Source organism: Balaenoptera ricei, chromosome 4 (genome assembly GCF_028023285.1).
Source record: "Balaenoptera ricei isolate mBalRic1 chromosome 4, mBalRic1.hap2, whole genome shotgun sequence".
NCBI classification, from domain to species: Eukaryota; Metazoa; Chordata; class Mammalia; order Artiodactyla; family Balaenopteridae; genus Balaenoptera; species Balaenoptera ricei.
This window is the reverse complement of record NC_082642.1, coordinates 28,229,178-28,250,333: the sequence shown is the minus strand read 5'-3', so window position 1 is coordinate 28,250,333 and position 21,156 is coordinate 28,229,178. Positions and strand designations below refer to the sequence as shown.

The 21,156-nt window shown below is 39.8% G+C and overlaps 1 protein-coding gene across 1 annotated transcript in view; it reads left to right on the top strand.

The window, feature by feature from the left end:
* The window catches only part of LOC132365243 (collagen alpha-6(VI) chain-like), a 170,802-nt gene that overhangs the window by 106,337 nt on the left and 43,309 nt on the right, over positions 1–21,156 (top strand). Inside the window, exons 22-28 of the mRNA XM_059921934.1 lie at positions 1,001–1,063; positions 3,099–3,161; positions 10,836–10,898; positions 14,997–15,059; positions 15,806–15,856; positions 17,517–17,552; positions 18,265–18,327. Coding sequence (XP_059777917.1) covers positions 1,001–1,063; positions 3,099–3,161; positions 10,836–10,898; positions 14,997–15,059; positions 15,806–15,856; positions 17,517–17,552; positions 18,265–18,327 — 402 coding nt within the window. The remainder of the gene's footprint in view (positions 1–1,000; positions 1,064–3,098; positions 3,162–10,835; positions 10,899–14,996; positions 15,060–15,805; positions 15,857–17,516; positions 17,553–18,264; positions 18,328–21,156) is intronic.

Genomic DNA, 21,156 nt, shown 5'->3' with positions numbered 1-21,156 from the left:
AAATCCACTCACAATCACATCACGGTAAAACTCCAGAATGTTAAGAAAACATCTTAAACACTACCAGAGAGAAAAGACACTTGTACCCGTGAGAGGAATAACCAATTAGATTGCAGCAAGCTTCTGTTCAACAATAATACATGCCAAAAAACAACAAAGTAATGTTTTGCAGGTGCAGAAGAAAAATAACTGTTAACCTAGAATTTTATACCTAGTTAAACTATGAATGAATGTAAAACATTTTCCAATTTACCATCCACAGATGTTACACACACACACACACACACACACACACACACACTCGCACACACTTTTTTCAAGGTTAGACTGCAACAACATGGAGAGCGAATCCAGAAAAATGGCGTGAAATGAATGAAATGAGATTGGGAAGAGAAAGTGTTGAGAAATTTCCTCTTTATGATTTCTAGGAAAAGCATCAGTGAGGGACATTTAATCTCATCTAACTGTGTAACAACTGAGATGTAAACTTAGGCTATCCAATAGTCTAAATTAAACTCTTTAATCTTATTTGGAATTCTTATCTGTGGCAGAGTTCAAGGGCAATATGAAGGGAATGCTCAACTTTTGGTCCCTAGATATTCAATCTATTTGAATATAAATACAGTGTAAGATGCCTGGAGATTTTTTAAGAAAATGTGGAGTAAATTGTAAGTTTTATCAGGCCAACACCCAAGTTTGATACAGTATATAACAAGTATTATAGGAAAAGAAGGGATGTGTGTGTGTGTGTGTGTGTGTGCACATGCATGTGTATAAAGAATGAAAGCAAATACACCAACATATTAGCTGTGGTTATCTCAGTTTGATGAGATTGTAGAAGATTTTTATTTCCCTTCTTGTATTTACCTTTATTTTTCATATTTTTTGCAAAGATTCTGCACTGCCATTGTGATTGGAAAAATATTTAGAATCTTGCACATAAAGAAGACAAAATTTCTCAGGAAACGATGTTAACAATTTGATTTCTCTCTCCCCACAGGGGAAAACAGGCATCCCAGGCCCAGATGGACTTGTGGGGTCACTGGGACTTAAGGGTCCTCAGGTACGTATCAAGACTAATCAGGCTTTGAAGAAATGGTTCTGAAGAACCTAGAGGCAGGACAGGAATAAAGACACAGATGTAGAGGATGGACTTGAGGACACGGGGAGGGGGAAGGGTAAGCTGGGATGAAGTGAGAGAGAAACATTGACATGTATACACTACCAAATGTAAAATAGATAGCTAGTGGGAAGCAGCCGCATAGCACAGGGAGATCAGCTTGGTGCCTTGTGACCACCTAGAGGAGTGGGATAGGGAGAGTGGGAGGGAGACACAAGAAGGAGGAGATATGGGGATATATGTATACGTATAGCTCATTCACTTTGTTATATAGCAGAAACTAACACACCATTGTAAAACAATTATACTCCAATAAAGATGTTAAAAAAAAAAAAAAAAAAAGACTAGTCAGGCTTTGAGAACAGAAAGAAGAATCTGAAGCCTTGATAGAATACCTCCAACCCCCTTGCAGAAGTACAGATGTTTCAAGTGTTTTCAGGGTAATAAAGTAAGGAAGCAACACAGTCTTGACTTGTACAGCATTTGGTCTCCTTTATCTGAGCTTTGTCCCAGTCAAGAGGTGGAAAGGGAATGAACACGCTGGGTAGTGGTCCCTGTGCTGGCTAGTCCAGGACAGGGTCCAGGCTGGCTAGTGTATCCTAGGGAGACGAGCCAAGGAAAATACTGAGCCTCAAAACTGGAAATTTTGGTCAATTTAGCACAGTAAGAGCTCAGTGTTATATATCTGGATGCCTGTGATGTAGAAAAAGTGACTCTAGCCTAGGAAAGAATTGTTCCAAATAGAGCTGAGGTTTTCAGCGGGGTTATCTATAGTCATCTTTCTAGCTCACTTCTCCAAGGAGCTGCCTCGAGCACTTCTTCCTTTGCGAGGAACAAGCCATGGTTGACTCTTACCCTGATTACATGAGGGGAAAGGAAGCATGTGCCAGAAAGAGCAAAACGTAGCCTAAAATAATCATGAGAAGGGAAGGGAAGTCCTCAAAAATGCTGAGATTAAAAAAAGGTAAGATATAAGAAAGTTAGAACATTTTTTTTTCTCTCCAAACTTTTACTTTTGAAATCTTGAGAAGTAAATTTGCTCTCTGGCAAATGCAGGACAAGCAATGGTCCTGCAATTTTCAAAGTTTTAGTTCACGTAGCTAAAAAAAATTGAAGTAACTATTATATGTTAACAGCCTGCTGCACTGAAGTTGGGCAAAATATCCTTAGACATCAGAGGAGAAATTTAATCCACATTTTACCAAGATTTCAGAGCAGTAAACAGTCTGCCCCTGGGACCTCTGTCTCTTTCTGACTCAATGGCTTTTCTTTGTCTTACTTGGCAGCCGAGGAATGTTCACTTTTCTTACCTTCAAGTGAGAAATATTTGCCACTGGGATCATGGGGAAACATTTCAATAGATTGGCTGGCTTTACTTCATACTAAGCAAGTAATACTACATCTCTTCTTCCATTTTATAGACTCTTACTTTTTTATGACATAATTTTAAAGGAGATGCAAAAACCAAACACAGCATGAAGGTTCCTCTGCATAACATATGAAGCCAAAGTTAATAGGCAACATAATATTACAGAAGTAGAATTATCTAAATTTCATCTTACCATGTGCCATGTCTTATTTATGACCAGTATTCAGTGTGGTCATTAAATAGAAAATCCACTTAATTATCCCAGTTTCAGATTTACATAAGTAAGGATTATTTTTTTAACGTAAGAAATACATTTATTTTGAGTACAAACATGCTTAGGATAATTAGAAAGCAGTACTGGAAAATTCAGCTGTTCAGTATTTCTTCACTTTGACTACAAATGCCCAACCATTTAAGGGCTAGATTGGACCCTGTATCCTTTCAGAGAGGGAGAGCTCGACCGATCAAGACAGAACCAAAACCATGAGTGAAGTTCTCTTTCCAATTTCTGTCTACATTACTGACTTAGCATTTCCATTTTTAATATTCAAGTTAATAATCTAGTATTCTCTTTTAGGGAGAGAATAATGCTTTAATTCTCTGTTGTAGGGCCCAAGAGGAGAGGCTGGTATGAAAGGAGAAAAAGGAGGTCTAGGAAGTAAAGGTCCCCAGGTATGTAATGAGAGACAGTGACTGCATCTGGCTTTGATCTTGGCTTGAATGTGGATGTCCTTATGGTTTCCTCCCTGCAGATGGAGTTATCTACTGCCTGTGAACCAGCAAAGTGTATGAAGTTTGACTTTGGGGGTCGATGTGGTGGCCACATCACATTCTGTTCCCTACCTTGCAGAGTGGTTGTCGTTATGTCAGAATCAGACACAGAGGTAGAAGATGGCAGCTCAGCCATTACTATAAGGTTAAGAATTCCTCCTCTATATAAATCAGGTCACATGACTTCCTTATCCCCGTCCTCAGGGGCTTCCCTTTGCCCCCAGAATACAACCTACTTCAGTGGTTCTCAACTAACCACACATGAGAATCTCCCAGGATGACTGTAAAACACGCTACCACCTGGAACCCTCCCCAGACCACTTAAATCTTAATTCTCTCCAGGTGGTTCTAATATACACACCCAGCATTGGGAATGAACTGTCCAATATCAGCACTTCTCTACCTTCAAAGTGCATAATAATCACATAGAGAACTTGTTAAAATGCAGATTCTGTGGACTTCCCTGGTGGCACAGTGGTTAAGAATCTGCCTGCCAATGCAGGGGACATGGGTTCGAGCCCTGGTCTGGGAAGATCCCACATGCTGCGGAGCAACTAAGCCTGTGTGCCACAACTACTGAGCCTGCACTCTAGAGCCCATGGGCCACAACTACTGAGCCCACGTGCCACAACTACTGAAGCCCAAGCACCTAGGGGCCATGCTCCGCAACAAGGGAAGCCACCACAATGAAAAGCCCACACACCACAACGAAGACGCAACATGGCCATAAATAAATAAATATAATAATTTTTTTTAAATGCAGATTCTGATTGAGTAGTTGTGGGATGGGGCTTGAGGTGCTACACTTCCATCAAGCTCCTAGGTGATGCTGATGCTGCTGGTCCCCAGACCACACTCTGAGTAGCAAGTCCCTATACATGATCTGGTCCTTGACTACCTGCTATCATAGAATATATTTATTTGCTTAGCTGTGTGTCTTCCCTTCTAGACTGTAAGCTCTGTGAGGGCTAGGACTTTGTCCCAGAGCCCAGAATAAGAGTGCTTCCACACACATCTGTATAATGAATTAATCAGTAAATGAATGAATGAGTCTCAGTTGGGACTTGTGCTCTGGGCTAACATGAAGATAAAGGGAATCCATTACTTTGTGTCCATTAGTTAAACTGGGCAGTGGTCCAATGTTTAAGTGGATATGTTCATCATCAAAATTTTTTAGAAGCTATTTGCATGAACTTGTATCTCATGACACAATATTTTAAAGCATATTAATTCCTGCTCATAATGATATTTGTTCCTAATTTTGATGAATGTGCCCCTTCAAAAAGCATGAAAACTTTAAAATTTCATGTAGGACTAAACTGATGAAATGTAGCTATTTTGGATTCACATCCTTGAATCATTGCTGGCACCACAAATCGGGATTTAAAAAAAAAAAAACAGTAAGTGCCAAGGGAAACATATATGTGGTGATTATCTCATCTGTTTATATGAAATATTGAGATGTAAAAGGTTTGAAATCCAAAGAGCTTGGTAATTCCCTTGCTCTAGAATCCAAAATTGTATCCAAGTGGCTATTACTCGAATAAGGTATTCCATTTGCCCTGTAGCATACTTCTATGAGAGGGTCCCCTTTAATCTCACCTTGGCAGGAATGGTCATAGTCATAAATCATCCAGCCTCTTGGCATCACCAGAGTTACTCAAAAGGCACCACTTCCCTGTAACCTAGCTCTTCCGTTTAACTGGCTGGAAAGTGTGTTTCTTTCTTTTATTGCTTTTCTGGAAATACCCTTGTCAAAACAGTGAAAGTGCCATTTCAAAGATGTATAGAATTTTCTGTGCTCAGGAGGTGATGAATTAGATCTCAAAATTGTTGTTTCCAAAGGAAAACCATGGGAGACAAACACAATCAGATAGACAAGGGAGTATTATTCTTTATTAGCTCTATAAATTCACTGACATAGGCTGCATAATGTTTTACAGCACAAGGACCAGCCTCTCGAATGGAATTACATGGGTGTTTTCTAACTACAGGCTTTAAAGTGTTTCTTAGGATGTACATTTAGAAAAAGGGATGTGATTTCTGTTGACAGTGTTCTGAAGACTTATTAATTTATGCACTGTTGGGGAATTCTGCTTAGATCAAACGTGCTAATCCAGCCAAGTATATAGCTATGAGATAAAAGAAGTACAGTCCATGGTACAATGAGAAAGAAGAAAGAACTTTGAAAGGAATGGCATATTCTTTTGTACCTTCCCTTGTTCCCTTCTTGTTTGGTTTACCTTCAAGTCCTACACTAATATAACCAATGCCTAGAAAAGAAATGGAAAATCAGATGTAAAATACTAATTCCAGTTACAGCTGGAATTATTCTTTAAATACTTAGAAATATCATATGAAATATCAAGCATCATATGAAATATCAAGGAAGGTTGAAATTATTCAGTGCAAATTTTGGATACAAAGTATAATTTCTGTTGTTATTTTTCTAAAGCATAGCATAGTAGTCAAAGGCACAGAGTCTGGAGCCAGCCTGCCTGGGTTAGATTGCCAGGTTTGTATCTTCCTAGCCATGTGGCCTTGGGCAAATTATTTAACCTCTCTGTGCCTCAGTTTTCCCTGCTGTAAACTGACAATAGTAATAATAGCTACCGCATTGAATTGTTGCAAAAATTAAATGGTTTAATATATATAAGAACTTAGAACAGTGCCTGCAATATAATACACATCATATAAATGTTTTTGCTACTATATTGCATCAACATTACCTAAGTTAACAGGCTCATTTTATGCCCAAAGCATGCTAATGCCAATCCAAGGAAGGCCATAATAATAGTAACACTATAACAATATATAATCTATATTGCAGTCATTGAATTTCATCATTCTGCATAATCCAGATTGGATGATCCATCAACCATTTCTTTTACTCACTTGACAAACATGTACTGAGCACTTCCTGTGTGTCAGGCCCTGTAGTAAAATAAAAAGGTGAATGAAACATAGACCCTAGCCTCAAGTGCTCCCAGTCTCATAAAGGAAACTCATGCAAACAAATAGTTGGGATGTGATGTACTGAATGTTAAAATAGAATTATACCCAAGGTAGAGTGGTGGGAGAATGGATGGAGTTAAAGGAGGAAGAGAGTGGCTTAGCTTTTGCAGGATAAGGAGGTGTTTTCCAGGTGACCAAGGGAGAGGCAGGCACAGGAAAGGAACCAGGTTGTCTAAAAAGAGATCAAGGTGAGTTTGGGAAACCATAAATGGTTCAATGTGGATGGAGTGTAGGGTGCATGAAAAAGGTTCAGAAGTTGAGGTTGGGGGCCATCTCCTACACTAGCACCATCCAGGTCAGCATCTTCTCAGGTGTCTTGTGGTTTGCTCTTGCATTAGCCCACCCCTTGCTGGTCTCTTGATTTTTATTTCTCAGACTTAGCTCATATCTGACTCTTACAGAAGCTGAGCATTTAATCTCCTTGTGTTGTTCCATCCCAGCATGATATTTGCTGGTTGTGAGTGTAGAAAAGATTTTACCCCCATAAAACTAATGAGACAGATTCCTTTTAAGTATGGGAAGAACCCACACCTCTTGCCCCTGCCCTGCCATATCCTATCCAAAGTCAAAGTGTTCTTGGCAGTGCCCCAGCCATTTATCCCAAACTCCTAGTACAATCCCTTGTGATAAGACGCTACCTGAGGACATTTTAAAAACATTTACACCTCCTCTAAACACCTCCTTTCTATCCTCACTTAAGCAGTTGTGATTGCCAAGGACTCTGTGTCAGAGTCACAAAGTGAACATGATCCCCAGCCCAAGTCCCCATGTTGGAGGTTAGATCTGGCCCCAGCTTCCTGCATCAAGCTTGGAGATTCACATTTTTAAAACTCCAGTCTCAGCTGGTGCACAGATGGTAAGAGTTTTGGAATCCTGTCCCAGACATGGGCCTCAGAACAGCAGACAGAGTGGCTGGGAGTTCAGTCTTTAGAGTCAGAATCAGGTTGCATTCCCATCTCATTCTCTTATCAACTGAGTGATTTGTGGTTAAATGCTTTGAGAATCTGTTTTTGACTGGTAAAATGGTGTTAAGAATATGTATCTGAACTACCAAATGTAAAATAGATAGCTAGTGGGAAGCAGCCTCATGGCTCAGTGCTTTGTGTCCACCTAGAGGGGTGGGATAGGGAGGGTGGGAGGGAGATGCAAGAGGGAGGAGAAATAGGTATAACTGTATATGTATAGCTGATTCACTTTGTTATACAGCAGAAACTAACACACCATTGTGAAGCAGTTATACTCCAATAAAGATGTTAAAAAAAAAAAGAATATGTATCTCATTGTGTTGTTGTAAGGATTGAAGAAGCCTATATATAAATATATACCTCTTAGTACAGTGCCTTCCACAAAATAAATGCTCAATAAAAGGCTGCCATTACAACAAAGCCAATGGAGATTTGCCTAACTCTCTTTCCCTTTAGATGCCCTGAGCTCCTCTTTATACTCCACAGCTGCTCTTGATCTCAGATCCAGGCAAATTTTCGACTCTTGATATCTTAGGGGTAGCAGGGAATTTTCCTTCTTTCCTTTACAAACATAGTCCCTTTTACAACCAGCTGTATTTGAGTAGGTAATATATCTGGGTAACAATTCACTGAAGTTTAAGCCCCATTCAAGCAGTCACAAACCCTGGTTTGGTACTTTGTGTGATTCTGCACAGGAAACAGGATCAGGTTTTCTGATGTTCTAATTACAAGACTGTCCATTTCCATCCTTCTATCCAAGAAATCTTTTATTTTGAAAGACTTTCAAACAGGATAATCTCTCATTGTGCTTGTGTGTGCTTGTGGGAACTATACATGAAGTAATCTCTGAGAAATCTCCTTCATCTCATAGAGCTCATTATGTCTGAAGGAAGCACAAAAAGTGAGCTCTTAAGCAAGATTTCCAATATACCCCTTATTGTCAAAGACAATTAAAATCTCTCTACTTCAGAAGTACGTTTCATGTACATGTGAAGTACATGAAAATTTCATATGGAAAACCAACAAGTTAAACACACTATTTCATCCCTCTTGGGGACCATTCCTGGATAGGTGGATAGATAGATAGAGAAATGGATGGGTGGATTGATTGGTTCTACATACAATACTAAGTTCCAGAGATATGAAGTCAATAAGATGTGCCCCTTCTTTCAAGGAGTGTACAGGCTGGCATCTAGTGGATGAGAGAAATAAATGAACAACTACCTACAGAGTAGAGGAATCTGTGGGACAATTATGTGGCCCAATTCAGCCAGGGAGTTCAGGTCTTCTTCTTGAAACAGTGATGCTAAAAGTAAGATTTTCAAGAAAGGGAGATTGTACCTCTCCCTAGATGGGAAAATGGAACAGCTAAGGGAACATCTTGCATAAGTGTGGAGACATAAGACAATGGGAAGAATTTCGGGACTTCAGATGGTTTGATGAGCATGACCATAGAGTGATTGATGACTGCAGAGGCATGCAATACCCACATTTTGAGGGATTTTACATATCAATAAAGACCTTCAATTTTATTCTGAAATCTACTCAGAATTCAGAATTTCAGACAAAGCGATAACATCATCAGCCTGACATTTTAAATCAAAAGGGAAAAAGAAAGGAGAATGGATTAGAGTGAGGCCAGGCTACATTCAGGGAAGCCTGGAATTTAGGCAAGAATGCAAGAAGGGCCTGAACGTAGGTGATGGCCATGGGAATGGAAGAGCGATGGATACAGAAAGGGGATAGAACCTGTAGGACTTGTAGCTGATTGATTTTGAGAGATGAGCTAGAGGGAGGGGTCTAGGATGATTCTTAGGTTTCTGGATTGGGTTTCAAGGGAAGTAAAGGGTGGCACCATTCCTTATGAAAAGAATAGGACTGAGCATGACTGGTGGCAAATATGATTTTCTTTGGTAATCAGTTCTGATGAAATACCCAATAGGCATTTTAATAGATGATTCTGCTGTTCAGTTGAGTGGTTTGGAATAGAGTCATATATTTAGGAATCATTTTGTGGAAGTGGTATGTGAAAATATATGGGGTGTCACTCAGAAAGAGGGGATGAATTGAGAAAATAAGGTTAGAGGAGCCCTGGGGTACATGGAGATTTAAGAGGCAAATAGAAGACAGAGAATCTTCAAAGTTTACTGAGAAAAGACCAGAAAGGGGCCAGGAAGACCATGGTAACTTGGTGTTACAGAAGTTAATGGAAAAGTTTCGAAGAATACATGATCAAATTCAAATAAGGTAAGAACAGAAAAAAGTCAACTGGATTGAACACGCAGGTCATGGGAACTCCATGCAGTGATGGAAGTAAAAGTTAGAAGGGGAAGGGTTAAGAGCTTTGGAGGATGAAGAAATTGAGACTTCTTTTTTAAGATGAAGAAGAGGGGAAAGTGGAAGGTTGTGGGAAGATCATTATTATCTTTCCTAGTAACTAATTCATTGTTCAACAATCTTTCCTATTAGGAAATTTTTTATGTCCAACTTATTACATCTTTAATTCTTTAAAAGACGAAAAGGTTAACGTTAATTTTTTTCTCATAAAATTAATTTACTAACTATCATGCTTATTACACAGATTTGGCTTATTTATTTTTAAATTATAGTAACCATGGCAAAAAAATGTGAAAATGATTTCAATTCACTGGTGTTTGGACTATTTACAAGTACCTGTAAACAGTTTAACCAAAAGAGATTTCTGTTGCCATATGTTTGGATATCCCAAAGGAAAAATCCGATCCCAAGTGTCAATAGCATAGAAAGGCAGTTGGGCTGCCTCTGAATTGGAATTTTTTAATGTTCAGCTCTAAAGCTGTTCCAAGAAAGCATGCTTTCTAGAATATTAGAGAGACTTCTATTATATCAAATAGACTTTCCATATTGATGCACGGTATATTTATCCATTTGTTTAAATTTTGTTATTATGTTCTTCAGTAAAATCTTAAAGCTTTCTTTATGTAAGTCTTTTATCTTTCTTGTTAAATTTATTCTGAGTATTTTACAGTTTTTTTCTTATATTGATAAATGGAAATTTATTTACATTTACTTTTCTAACTTTTCTAGGAAAGAGAAAATGATGTCAGAATATTTATCTTGTACCACCTGAACATATCTTATGAGTGCTAATTATTTTTAGTAAAGTTTCTTGAGTTTTCTATTGTATTAATCATATTATTTGCAAATAAAGATAAGCTAACCTTAAAAACAACAACAACATGCTTTTTCAAAATGAGGAACCGGGAATAATATAGTTCAAGGCAAACGTCATCTGAAATGCCTTCTTCAAATTTTAGACATTTTAGCAACATCTGCTATTACAGCAAAACAGTGAGAAACTAAAATCTCTTTGGAAGAGAAGACTCACAGGGAAACACAATCATTTAGTCAACATCTGGACTGAATTACTTTATTAATTTTCTTTTATTTACTAGTCTTCATTTGACAGCTGTGATACTTTTTTCCAGAGCAGGCGTCCATAAAGCCATAACTCTTTTCTCATCTGTGGTTCATTTTCCTCTTAGAAGAGAAACAAAATGTTTCAAGGAAACCTGCTTTATGTTCAGCTATATTTGCAATCCTTGTTTTGTTTCAGGGGCTTCCAGGACCAGCAGGAGAGGCAGGGAGTCAAGGCCGTGTGGGAAGCCAAGGAAATAAAGTAAGTCACATTCTTTTATACACACCAAAGCTGAGGTTTTCTCCTCAAGGGAAGTGTGTCTGGTTATATTAGCCAGAGCCCTTTCAACACAAAAGAGAACATATCTCATTGCCCCTATACCCTGGCTTGGTTCTTAGAGAGCCAGCAACATCTAAGGACGTGGGTGTGGACCCAGATGAAGTCAGGGAATCCAGCTCAGCATCTCACAAGGGGCTACACCCAATCTGAGCTGAGGATCTCATGGAAGGGGGACTGTTCTAGGGCAGGCCTTCCTTTCTTCCCCCCCACTTCCACCCTTCCTTCTCTTCTTTTATTCTTCCTTTATTTCTTTCCTCCATTAATACAAACTCTCGCTGAATACGTTTAAAGACAAAGACACTACACTGCCATTCAGCTGTACTAAAGTCAGCTCCAAGAGAGCAGAGATCTTTGTCTGTTTTGCTCACCGATGTATCCCTAGAGCTTCGAACAGTACCTGGCATGTCATAAGTGCTTAGAAAATATTTGTTTCATGAAAGAATTTCTGGGTTGTGTAATGATAAATATGACATAGAATCAACCCCACAGAATTGAGAATATTTTCAAGACAAGAATATATGACATAAAACACTAGTCAGGGATAGTGGACTGAAATGGAGGTTTAAGCATAGTGTTAATAGAAGTATTTCTGGGCTGGGAAAAGAGGCATCATAAGGATATAGACTTTGAGTAGACTTTGGAAGGTAAGAAGTTATTTGGCAAGCAGAGGGGGCATGAGGAATTTAGGTTGAATAAATAATGTGAAGGGAAGCACAGGATTGGAAAAACCCCATGAGCCGGTATTTGGGGGAAGAAAAATGATGCTGTTTGGGGAGAAGAACAAGAAAATCTGTGGTGACTGACTTGACTAGGTAGCCAGCACGGTGTTATTTACAATTTGTGATTGGCGTGTACAAGCACAGCCAGACTTTGGAAGGTTTTAAATAGGCAACTCAATGTGGGACTATTTTGAAGGCTGAGAGATTAGAAGCTAGGAGGCAGGTTGGTGTCCTCTCACAGTCTCCAAGACAAGCAGTGATTGGATGACTTAACAGGGTGAGGACAGGAGGGACCCATGATGACTCTGTAGGGCTCTCCCAAGAGGGAACTGAGGCAGAGAGAGGAGGGCTGGATGACTCTGGGCTTCCAGCATGAGCAGGAACCCCATCACAGAAGTGGGAAAGTCAGAGTGAGGAATAAGAGTGAGGAAAAATGCTTGGTTTGGGGAATAGAGGAGAGGGTCTAGGACTGGTTGGAGATGGAGGTTTCAGAATCATTTGGAGTTTAAAAGGACTCTTGGTGATGACCATTTGTAAGAAGGGTAAGTGGAGGATGGGAAAGAAGCAGAAAAATACACTGGATGCTGAGAAGGAGAGTCCTAGAAAGGGAGGTCAGGAGTCTCAGCTGGCACTGAGCAAGTAAGAAAGAGAGGACTGGAGAAGCCACCACATCTGGTGGCTAAATGAGCCAAAGAATAGATTCCAAAACGTAGCAATTGACTGGCTGAAGAGGACTGAACAATGTGTTCATGAGGAGGAAATGGATGCTGGGCTGTAAACTACTCTTTGGAGAAACTAGGCTTTGGGGGTGAGGTGGGACATTAACTGCTAGTACTGGCAAGGTCTAGAACAGATTGGAGCAGGCTATTTATTCGTTTTCAATGATAGAAGAGGTTGTAGTTTACTTTTATAAACAGAGGAAAGAAAAACAGAGAGAAAAGAGGAAGTTGAAGATGTGAGAAAGTGTAGATAATTAATGGAGAAATTTCTTGAGGGCATAAGAAGAGGGGCGAGCATTGGAATGGAGAACTGCTAAGAAGGGCGGACATGATGGAGCCAGCAGCCGAGTGTTACAAAGACAGCTGATTGCAGGACGAAATGTGATCCATGGATGACAAGGATAATCAGCTCCAAAAGGAAGGGATTACTAGAGCATGTGGCATAGCAATAATGGTCTGGAAAAGAAAGTTTGGAACAGATACATTGCTGCCTTCTTGCCCTGGAGAGGGCTGCAGGGGAAGTGGTGTCACTGGTAAGAACACAGTTTATCTTACAGTGAAGATGTGTGTGTACAGACATCATGGGTGTATAGGGAAGGTTTTCATGTGAAATGAAGGCACTCCATGGGGTGTGTTGGAAGGGACCAAGACAGGGATGGAGGGACCCTAGAGGGGGATGTAACTGAGCGTGTAGAAAGAAGTATGGAAGGAGATAGACAGGAGCAGGGTAGTTGTGCCAAAGAATATCATTATTAATAAGAGGGACTTTTGAATGGGAGGGGCAAGAATTTGGGGAGTAAGTGCCCTCAAAGCAAACCCAAACCCTTTGGGCAGCCCCAAGGTAGGCCAAGTCTTTTACACTCATAATTAACTGAGATGATCCCCAGGCACTTACTCCTGCCTTACTCCATTAAGCTCAAGTTCCCAGGGAGGCAAGCAACCCAGCAATTAATACTGAGCTCAACACCTGGCTGTAACCAATAATAAAGTGTTTGACCCTGGACAAGCCTCATGGCTTCCCTTGTCTTCCTACCTTAAAGCAGATGTTCTCAAATTTCAGTGTGCATAAGAATCCGCTGAGAAGCTTATTATAAAGGCATATCCTTGGGCTCCACCACCAGAGACTGATACCGATGGGGTCCTGGTATTTCCTTTTGCCCGTGGACCCCAGGTAATTGGGAGGCAGGTGGCCCCCAGAGCACACTGTGGGGGACACCGCCCTGAAAGAAAGGCTTCAGGGCAGATGATCTTCTGCCTCCCTTCCATGGAACCCTATTCTCTTCCCACCGCCCGCCCCCCAGGGTCAGTCATTGCTGGTGGACATTTGTTCATTTGGACTCCTCACACATACTGTGCTGTCATTCTGTCCTTAACAATGAGTAAACTACTCCCACTCCTTCAGCATGGGCTGGGCACCCTTCCACACTCTTTCTCCCAGAGAGAGCTTTGTGGAAAGGGCAGGGGGAATAACTAGACAGTGGAGAAACTTAGCCAAGCCTCCCTCAGCCAGATGGTCAAGGTTACCATCAATAGTGCCAGCCATGTTGATAGGATATAATCTTGATACAATGTGATAAAAAGGGCAATTCACCTCTGTGGTCTTTTCTCCGCAAACTCATAAAACACAGCATGATCATGAGCACAACATCAGGCAAACTCCAACTGAGGGACATTCTACAAAATATCCGATCAATACTTCTCAAAACTGTCAAGGTCATCAGAAACCAGAAAACCAGATAAACTGTCCCTGTCTAGAGGAGCCTACAGAGACATGGGGTCCTGGAATAGGAAAAGGAGATTAAGTGGTAAAAGCTAAGGAAATCTGAATAAAATATGGGCTTTAGTTAATGAGTTAATATCCATGTATTTGTTGTGACAAATGTTCCTACTAATGTAACTAATGTGATATTAACAATAGAGGCGGCTAAATGTGGAATGTATAAGAACTCTCTGTACTGTCTTCACAACATTTTGTACATTTAAAATCTAAACTTTAAAAGCTTTTTTTTTTTAAGAAGAGGAGTTAACCTTCTTTTGTAAACCTATGTTAACTTTCCCAAGTAGTTGGATTTCCTCACTGTAATACTGAGATTGATTGATAACCCACCGTAGGTGTTCTATTAGTCAGAAGTCAGAAACTATTGCCAGGGATGTCGTGCTACCTTGGCTATCTTGATTAAAAGTAGATTAATAGGCCTCTGTTTCTGCAGCAGCCAGAAGATTTGCATGGATCATCATGGAAAACTGTTTTGTTAATTTTTTAAGACAGTGCAGAGCCTCCTCTTTGACTCATGGTAAGACATTTCCAAGGGTGCGGCTCATAGCACTGAGCTGCTAAGATGGCAACTTGCACTAAACAATACGTCAGACTTTCTGGGGCTTCATTTATCAATGGAGGAGACTTCACTCACCAACAACAGCAGTTCCTCTTGTATTGCTTACAGACACAGTCCTGGCCACTAACTCATTGTCACTGTGATACACATGGATGCAGTTGAAAATTCTTGTCTTAGTGCCATCATTTCTAATTCCCTTTACAAAAGCAACCTAATAAGGACACATTTCATTGTTCTGTTTGACAGGGAGAACCTGGCGATGTGGGAGAAAAAGGACCCATTGGCCTTCGGGGTCCTCGAGGCTTGCGGGTTTGTGTTTTATTCCTACTTTTGATCTGGCTCTTGGAATCCTTTTAGTTCAATAGATATTAGGTGTGGTTCTCTGAAGAGCGTGTTGAAGATAACATCCCAATCTAGCTGTAGAGCTTTCTAGTGATTGAGATTTCATCTTCATCTTGACCAGCTTTTCCAAGGTAGCAACTTCCCAGGTACCAAGCATCCTGGCTGGGATGCTCTTGAAGCCAAATGATAAAATGGACAAAACTTGTGTTTAACAACCCCATAACCTTTCTTGCATTCTTTCCTCTCATCCAAACCCATTCATGGGAAACTGAGCCCACCCTTCCCCCAGTGCTCGGGGCTTCTCACTAAGACCTCTACAAGGATCCAACAGTAGCCAGTGCCCAGACATTTAGGAGATCTTACTTTTATCCAGAAAACTGAAAATGGTTTAGAGCTAAGGTATTAAAATACAAATGTTATCCAGGAGAGATAACACTTCTACCTTCTTTTTTTTAAGATTATTATACACCTGAAATTTTCTCATTTAATCCTCATAACATAATGAGACAAGTGAGATTAAGGGACAGTGCATTGTCTGTGCCTGTTATTGAGTTTCCTTTAGTGCCACTATGTCAGTGGGCTGCCCCAGAGGGAGAATCCTGCTGCCTAATTTTTCCTAATCAAACCAAAAAACTGGTTGTCTAGTTCTCTTGTGAATAAGGCTGCCTCTGTCTGCAGTAGGGGATGTTTGTAAATAATTGCTTTGTTTACAGGGTGATGATGGCAACCCAGGTTATGGTAGTGTTGGAAGTAAAGGAACAAAGGTAAGACACATCGACTGAAAGCTGGTCATTTTCCATTTATTTTCTGTTGCTCTTTATGGCTACATTTAAGAGAAAAAAGCAAGTAGTGAATAAGGTAGACTTGGACCTTTATAGATAGATTTTGATCATTTATTTGCTGATATCTTGTGGGGAATATGGTAGAAAAAAAGAAAACAACTTAAACATAAGGGCCAGGCAACAAGTGAAACCTGAAATTAATTTTCTGTTCTTTGCAGAGATGCGCAGCCAGGGCCTGACTGCTTCCAGCTTGAACAGTACATCTAATCTAGAGCCTTAGGGAGGCATTCCAAAATTTGTCCTCTGACTATGTTTACTCTAATCATTAGTGAGAAGTTTTACAGGGCCTTTCCAAATGCATTGGGCCAAGCAGTAACTTCAAAATTAAACCTCGTAACTTTATATCAGAATTATAACTTTATATTGTCACTGCATATTTAAGTGTCTGGAAGTAAGATAAATTTATCAAAAGCAGTGATTGCTGTATACCAACAATAACCACTTAGAAATCATAATAACATCCACAAAAACATAATATAGTTAAGAACATCCTTTCTACAAAAATGTTCAAGACCTATGACAAAAATTACTGAGGTAAAAAATTTCAATAAATGGAGACATACCAAGTTCTTGTTGGAAAGTCTAAAACATTATAAAGGATCAATGCAATTCTAAATGAAATCCCAATGGGAATGATGCAAGAGGCTGTCTGGAAGAATAAACAAACCCCAAACAGCTAAAATTTCTTTTAAAAAAAAACCCTAATGAATGAAGGATTTCCAGTGAAATTTTCATTAGAATAGAGAATAATTGAAAACAACCTTAATATTTGTTAAAAATGGAACTATTAAGTAGCTTATAGCATTGAAATATTAGCCACTCTTTAAAATGAATGTAAATGTTCATACATAATTGTATAGAACTTCTGTGACAATGTCAAGTAAAAATCAGAATGTAATAAGAAAAAACATTTATCCCAATTGTGCTAAAATGCATTTTAGAAATGCATTTAGAAAGATTAAAGAAAATATGACAAAATATTTATAGTAACAGTTCTGGGAAGTGAGATTTGGGTGATTTTTCTTCTTTCTATCCTTTTATATTTTAAATATATTTGAGGAGATCTTACTTTTAATGATCAGAAAATAAACTTTATCTTAAATAAAATACGTTTTTAATCAAATGAGGATTATCATACCTCTTCAACTATAGTCTGTGGCCAAAGAAGGTAAACAGAGGACCAGAAAACAAATGATCAAATTTAGACGGCAGGCTTCCCCAATTTCTTCCCCAAAATTGAAATCCATTTAAGAAGACTGTTTCAGAAACACATGGCCAGATGGCCAGCTATCCTGTCGAATGTCTACATTTGAAAGAGAGCTGGTGTGTAATTCCTCAAATGTGTGCATTTACCCATTTGTCTTAGGTTGTCATGATATTTTGGTGAGACCAGTAAATAGTTTAATTTAGAAATTGGAGTTAGTTTCTCAAATCGTGCCATACAGTTTCATTTTCAATTGTTCTGGCCCTTCCTTGGTTCAGAGGCACTTAAACTAAATAAGGCAGCAGGCAAAATTAAAGTCAATATAAGCCTACCCTGGTGATATGTGCATATATTAATTTTCTCCACCGTTGATTATAGGGGCAAGAAGGATTCCCTGGAGAAATTGGACCTAAGGTACCGTGTACTTCATACTAACTAGGGATCAATCAGAGATACTCCTGGGCTTATGAAATGTATTATAGGATAATAGAAGGATAGTTAATTATAAATGAATAAAAAGAAAACTTTATGGGGAAAGGGGAGAAGGAAGAAGCAGACTTTTAAAAATAATATTTCATTTCTCATTTTTAATTCATAAGTAAAGGAAGAAATCATCCTTATTTTTCTCCTCACATGTACTCCTTCCCCTCTACCATATGTATTTTCCTCTTTGCTCAAAGGGAAGTAAAATGTAAGGAAAACCAAAATTACCTGATCTCACCTGCCTCAATTCTCCCAACATGTTTATAAGGCACCTTCAGATAATAAGTTAGCGATGCTGTCCTCTACCTTAAGGCTTTCACTTCTGCTGGAAAGATTGACTGAGCTAAGTAAATGCTAGGTCCTGTGATCGGATCAGGGGACAAAATGAAAAGCACAGTTCATATCTCCAAGGAGGCTGTGTTCTGGCTGGAGAGACAGAGAAATAAAACAGTGAGGCTCCAGTGTACTGTGTGGAGAATTTAAAAATGAGAGGTTATTGGGGGGAAGACTCTTCAAAGAAGACGATTAAAGATAAAAATATATGTGAAAAATGTCTTCGTGTTGGAATCAGTATAAAAATACAATGAGATATATCCCTTTGATTTTACTAACCATTTTATTTTATTTCTCTGAATTTATTTAGGGTGAGGTTGGGGACCCTGGTGGTCCAGGAGAAACTGGACCCAAGGGCACTAGAGGCAAGACAGTAAGTTTCTCAGGCTGCAAAGCCTTACAACCTCAGCTACTTTGGGAAGGCCTTTTTTGTTTATTTATTTATTTATTTTATTATTTTTGGCTGTGTTGGGTCTTCATTGCTGTGCACGGGCTTTCTCTAGTTGCGGCGAGCGGGGTCTACCCTTTGTTACGGTGCGCGGGCTTCTCATTGTGGTGGCTTCTCTTGTTGCAGAGCACGGTCTCTAGGCGTGTAGGCTTCAGTAGTTGTGGCACGTGGGCTCAGTAGTTGTGGCACGCGGGCTCTAGAGCGCAGGCTCAGTAGTTGTAGCGCACGGACTTAGTTGCTCCGTGGCATGTGGGATCTTCCCGGACCAGGGCTTGAACCCGTGTGCCCTGCATTGGCAGGCAGACTCTTAACCACTGCGCCACCAGGGAACTCCTTTTTCATGCTTTTACAGTCATTTGAGTTGTCATTTGGTCCCAAAGACTTGTAAAACGTGTGGTTTTTGTTAAGGCAAACTTGGGGAAGGGAAATGGATATTTTACTCATCCTTCATTGCCAGCAATAAGGCTCATAGTGACCAAGTTCACCTGATCTGGCTGACAAGGTACCATTCTTAACACTGGAAATAAGTTGTGTGTTGTTTCTTAAGGAATCCTTGTGGTCAAAACTGTTTTTGCACCACAAAATATGTCCAGTTTAATCCCATCCCCCCCCGGCAGATCTCGTGTAATTTAATGCCCACTGGCATCTTGTCTCCCCTGTTAAGGTCTCGTTAAACTACTTTAATGAGGTGGTCCTCTCCCAATTTAGCTCAAGAGAGTATCTCTTGAGCTCGAGGAGAAAGTTTCCATTTATTATGTAAAATAATGTACTGTAATGAATGTGTCCTTTTTATTCCCTGGAGGACCTAGACATTGCCTAATGCTTTGGACCACTCAGAATAAACACCCACCTCCGGCACCCTCAGAAGCATCAGCATCCCGAGCTTGCCTTGGGTTCTCGTGTGCTAAGAATGGATTTTTGCCTTTGCTGACTCTTTATATATCATAAGCTGCAAAACTGAGATGGTGGCTTTATAAAAGGCAAATCTTATGACAATTATCTCCTGAGGCCATCTTTATCTCTTTTATTCAGAACAGCACTGATCAGGCAACTGATCTTGATACCATGTCAATTGCTGGACAAGAAAAACGCGAAGTCTGATAAAAACTGTTACTTGAGGTGGTTTTCCAGTTTTGTCACCATAGTTAGTTTTACTCTGATCTGTTTTTTCCCTGAAAAGTATAACAAAAACTTTATGTGAAGAGATTATTTATGTGGGTTTTAGGGGTACAAAATAAAGAAACTTCTTTCCCTCCATCCTGCTTTTCCCAAGAGGACTATTTCCTGGCTATAATGCTTTTCTTCATACATGTTTTTGGATGACTATCCCTTAACAATTTTGTTCTCAAAAAAAAAAAAGAAGAAGAAGAAGAAGAAGACCGATAAAAGAAAGATAATTTGAAAAGACTTTCAAATTAATCCAGATCTCTGGATCTTTTCCCTCTGCTTGTTAATGAGGTAGTTTACCCGTGGACATTGGAGGCATGGAAACATGGTCAGCAGTTTCTTGGGTTCCCTTGCTGCCCAATGGCACATTAATCATTTTTAAAAAGCAATAAACTAATAGGGAATTAATATATCATCTTTCTGTCTTGGCCTTTGGTTACTTGAATTTTTTTCCCACATTGGACAATTCATCACTGTTTTTTTTTTTAATATAAATTTACTTTTTATTTTTATTTATTTTTGGCTGTGCTGGGTCTTTGTTGCGGTGCACAGGCTTCTCATTGCGGTGGCTTCTCTTGTTGCAGAGCACGGGCTCTAGGCACGCGGGCTCAGTAGTTTTGGCTCACGGGCTCTAGAGTGCAGGCTCAGTAGTTGTGGCACATGGGCTCAGTAGTTGTGGCGCACAGGCTTAGTTGCTCCACGGCATGTGAGATCTTCCCAGACCAGGGCTTGAACCCGTGTCCCCTGCATTGGCAGGTGGATTCTTAACCACTGCGCCACCAGGGAAGCCCTTCATCACTGTTTTTTAACTTGCTTATTTCACCTGCCATGCTGCTTTCTCTACATCTCTGTGAGTATTTTTGAATTTGAAGTTTAGACACTGAAAACTTCCAGGTTTTCCCTTTGAAAGATCGGAAGTTCCCATTGGAAGCTTTTAGTGATAAAGCTTTGAGTGTCTCTTTAGTTCTCTTGGAATGATTACATTCCTAGTTTCAGTTTTCTAGGTCTTCACCTTTTTCCCCCAACTGAAGCATTTTTTTAAAAATTTGCCATGATTTTTAGCCTATCTTATTTTGGGTATACAGGTATGTTTGTATGTATTTACACTTTTTATCAACTGACACACATGCACATACTTCAAGGCAGGGTTCCTCAGCCACAGCACTGCTGACATTTGTGCTGGATAATTGCTGTGGGGCTGCTCCGTGCATTGCAGGATGTTTAGCAGCATCGCTGGCCTCTACCCACTAGATCAGCATCATCCGCCTGTCCCCCACCATTATGACAGCCAAAAATGTCTCCAGACATTACCAAATGTCCCCACAGGAGTCGGGGTTGAGGGACACAAAATACCCCCACCCCCCAGCTAAGGACCACTGGTTTAGAGAGTCAACTAATTTCACAAGGTTTGTTAGGAAAACCTGGCAATCCCTCTGCCACTTAGCTCCTATTTCTCTGCAAGTTGTCTTTTTGCTCTACTTTCTGGGAGATTTCTTTGACTTTATCTTACCATGCTTCTCTCATAGTTTAATTTTCAAGCACTCATTTTTTTGCTGTCAGAATATTCCTTTTTTATACTATCCTGCT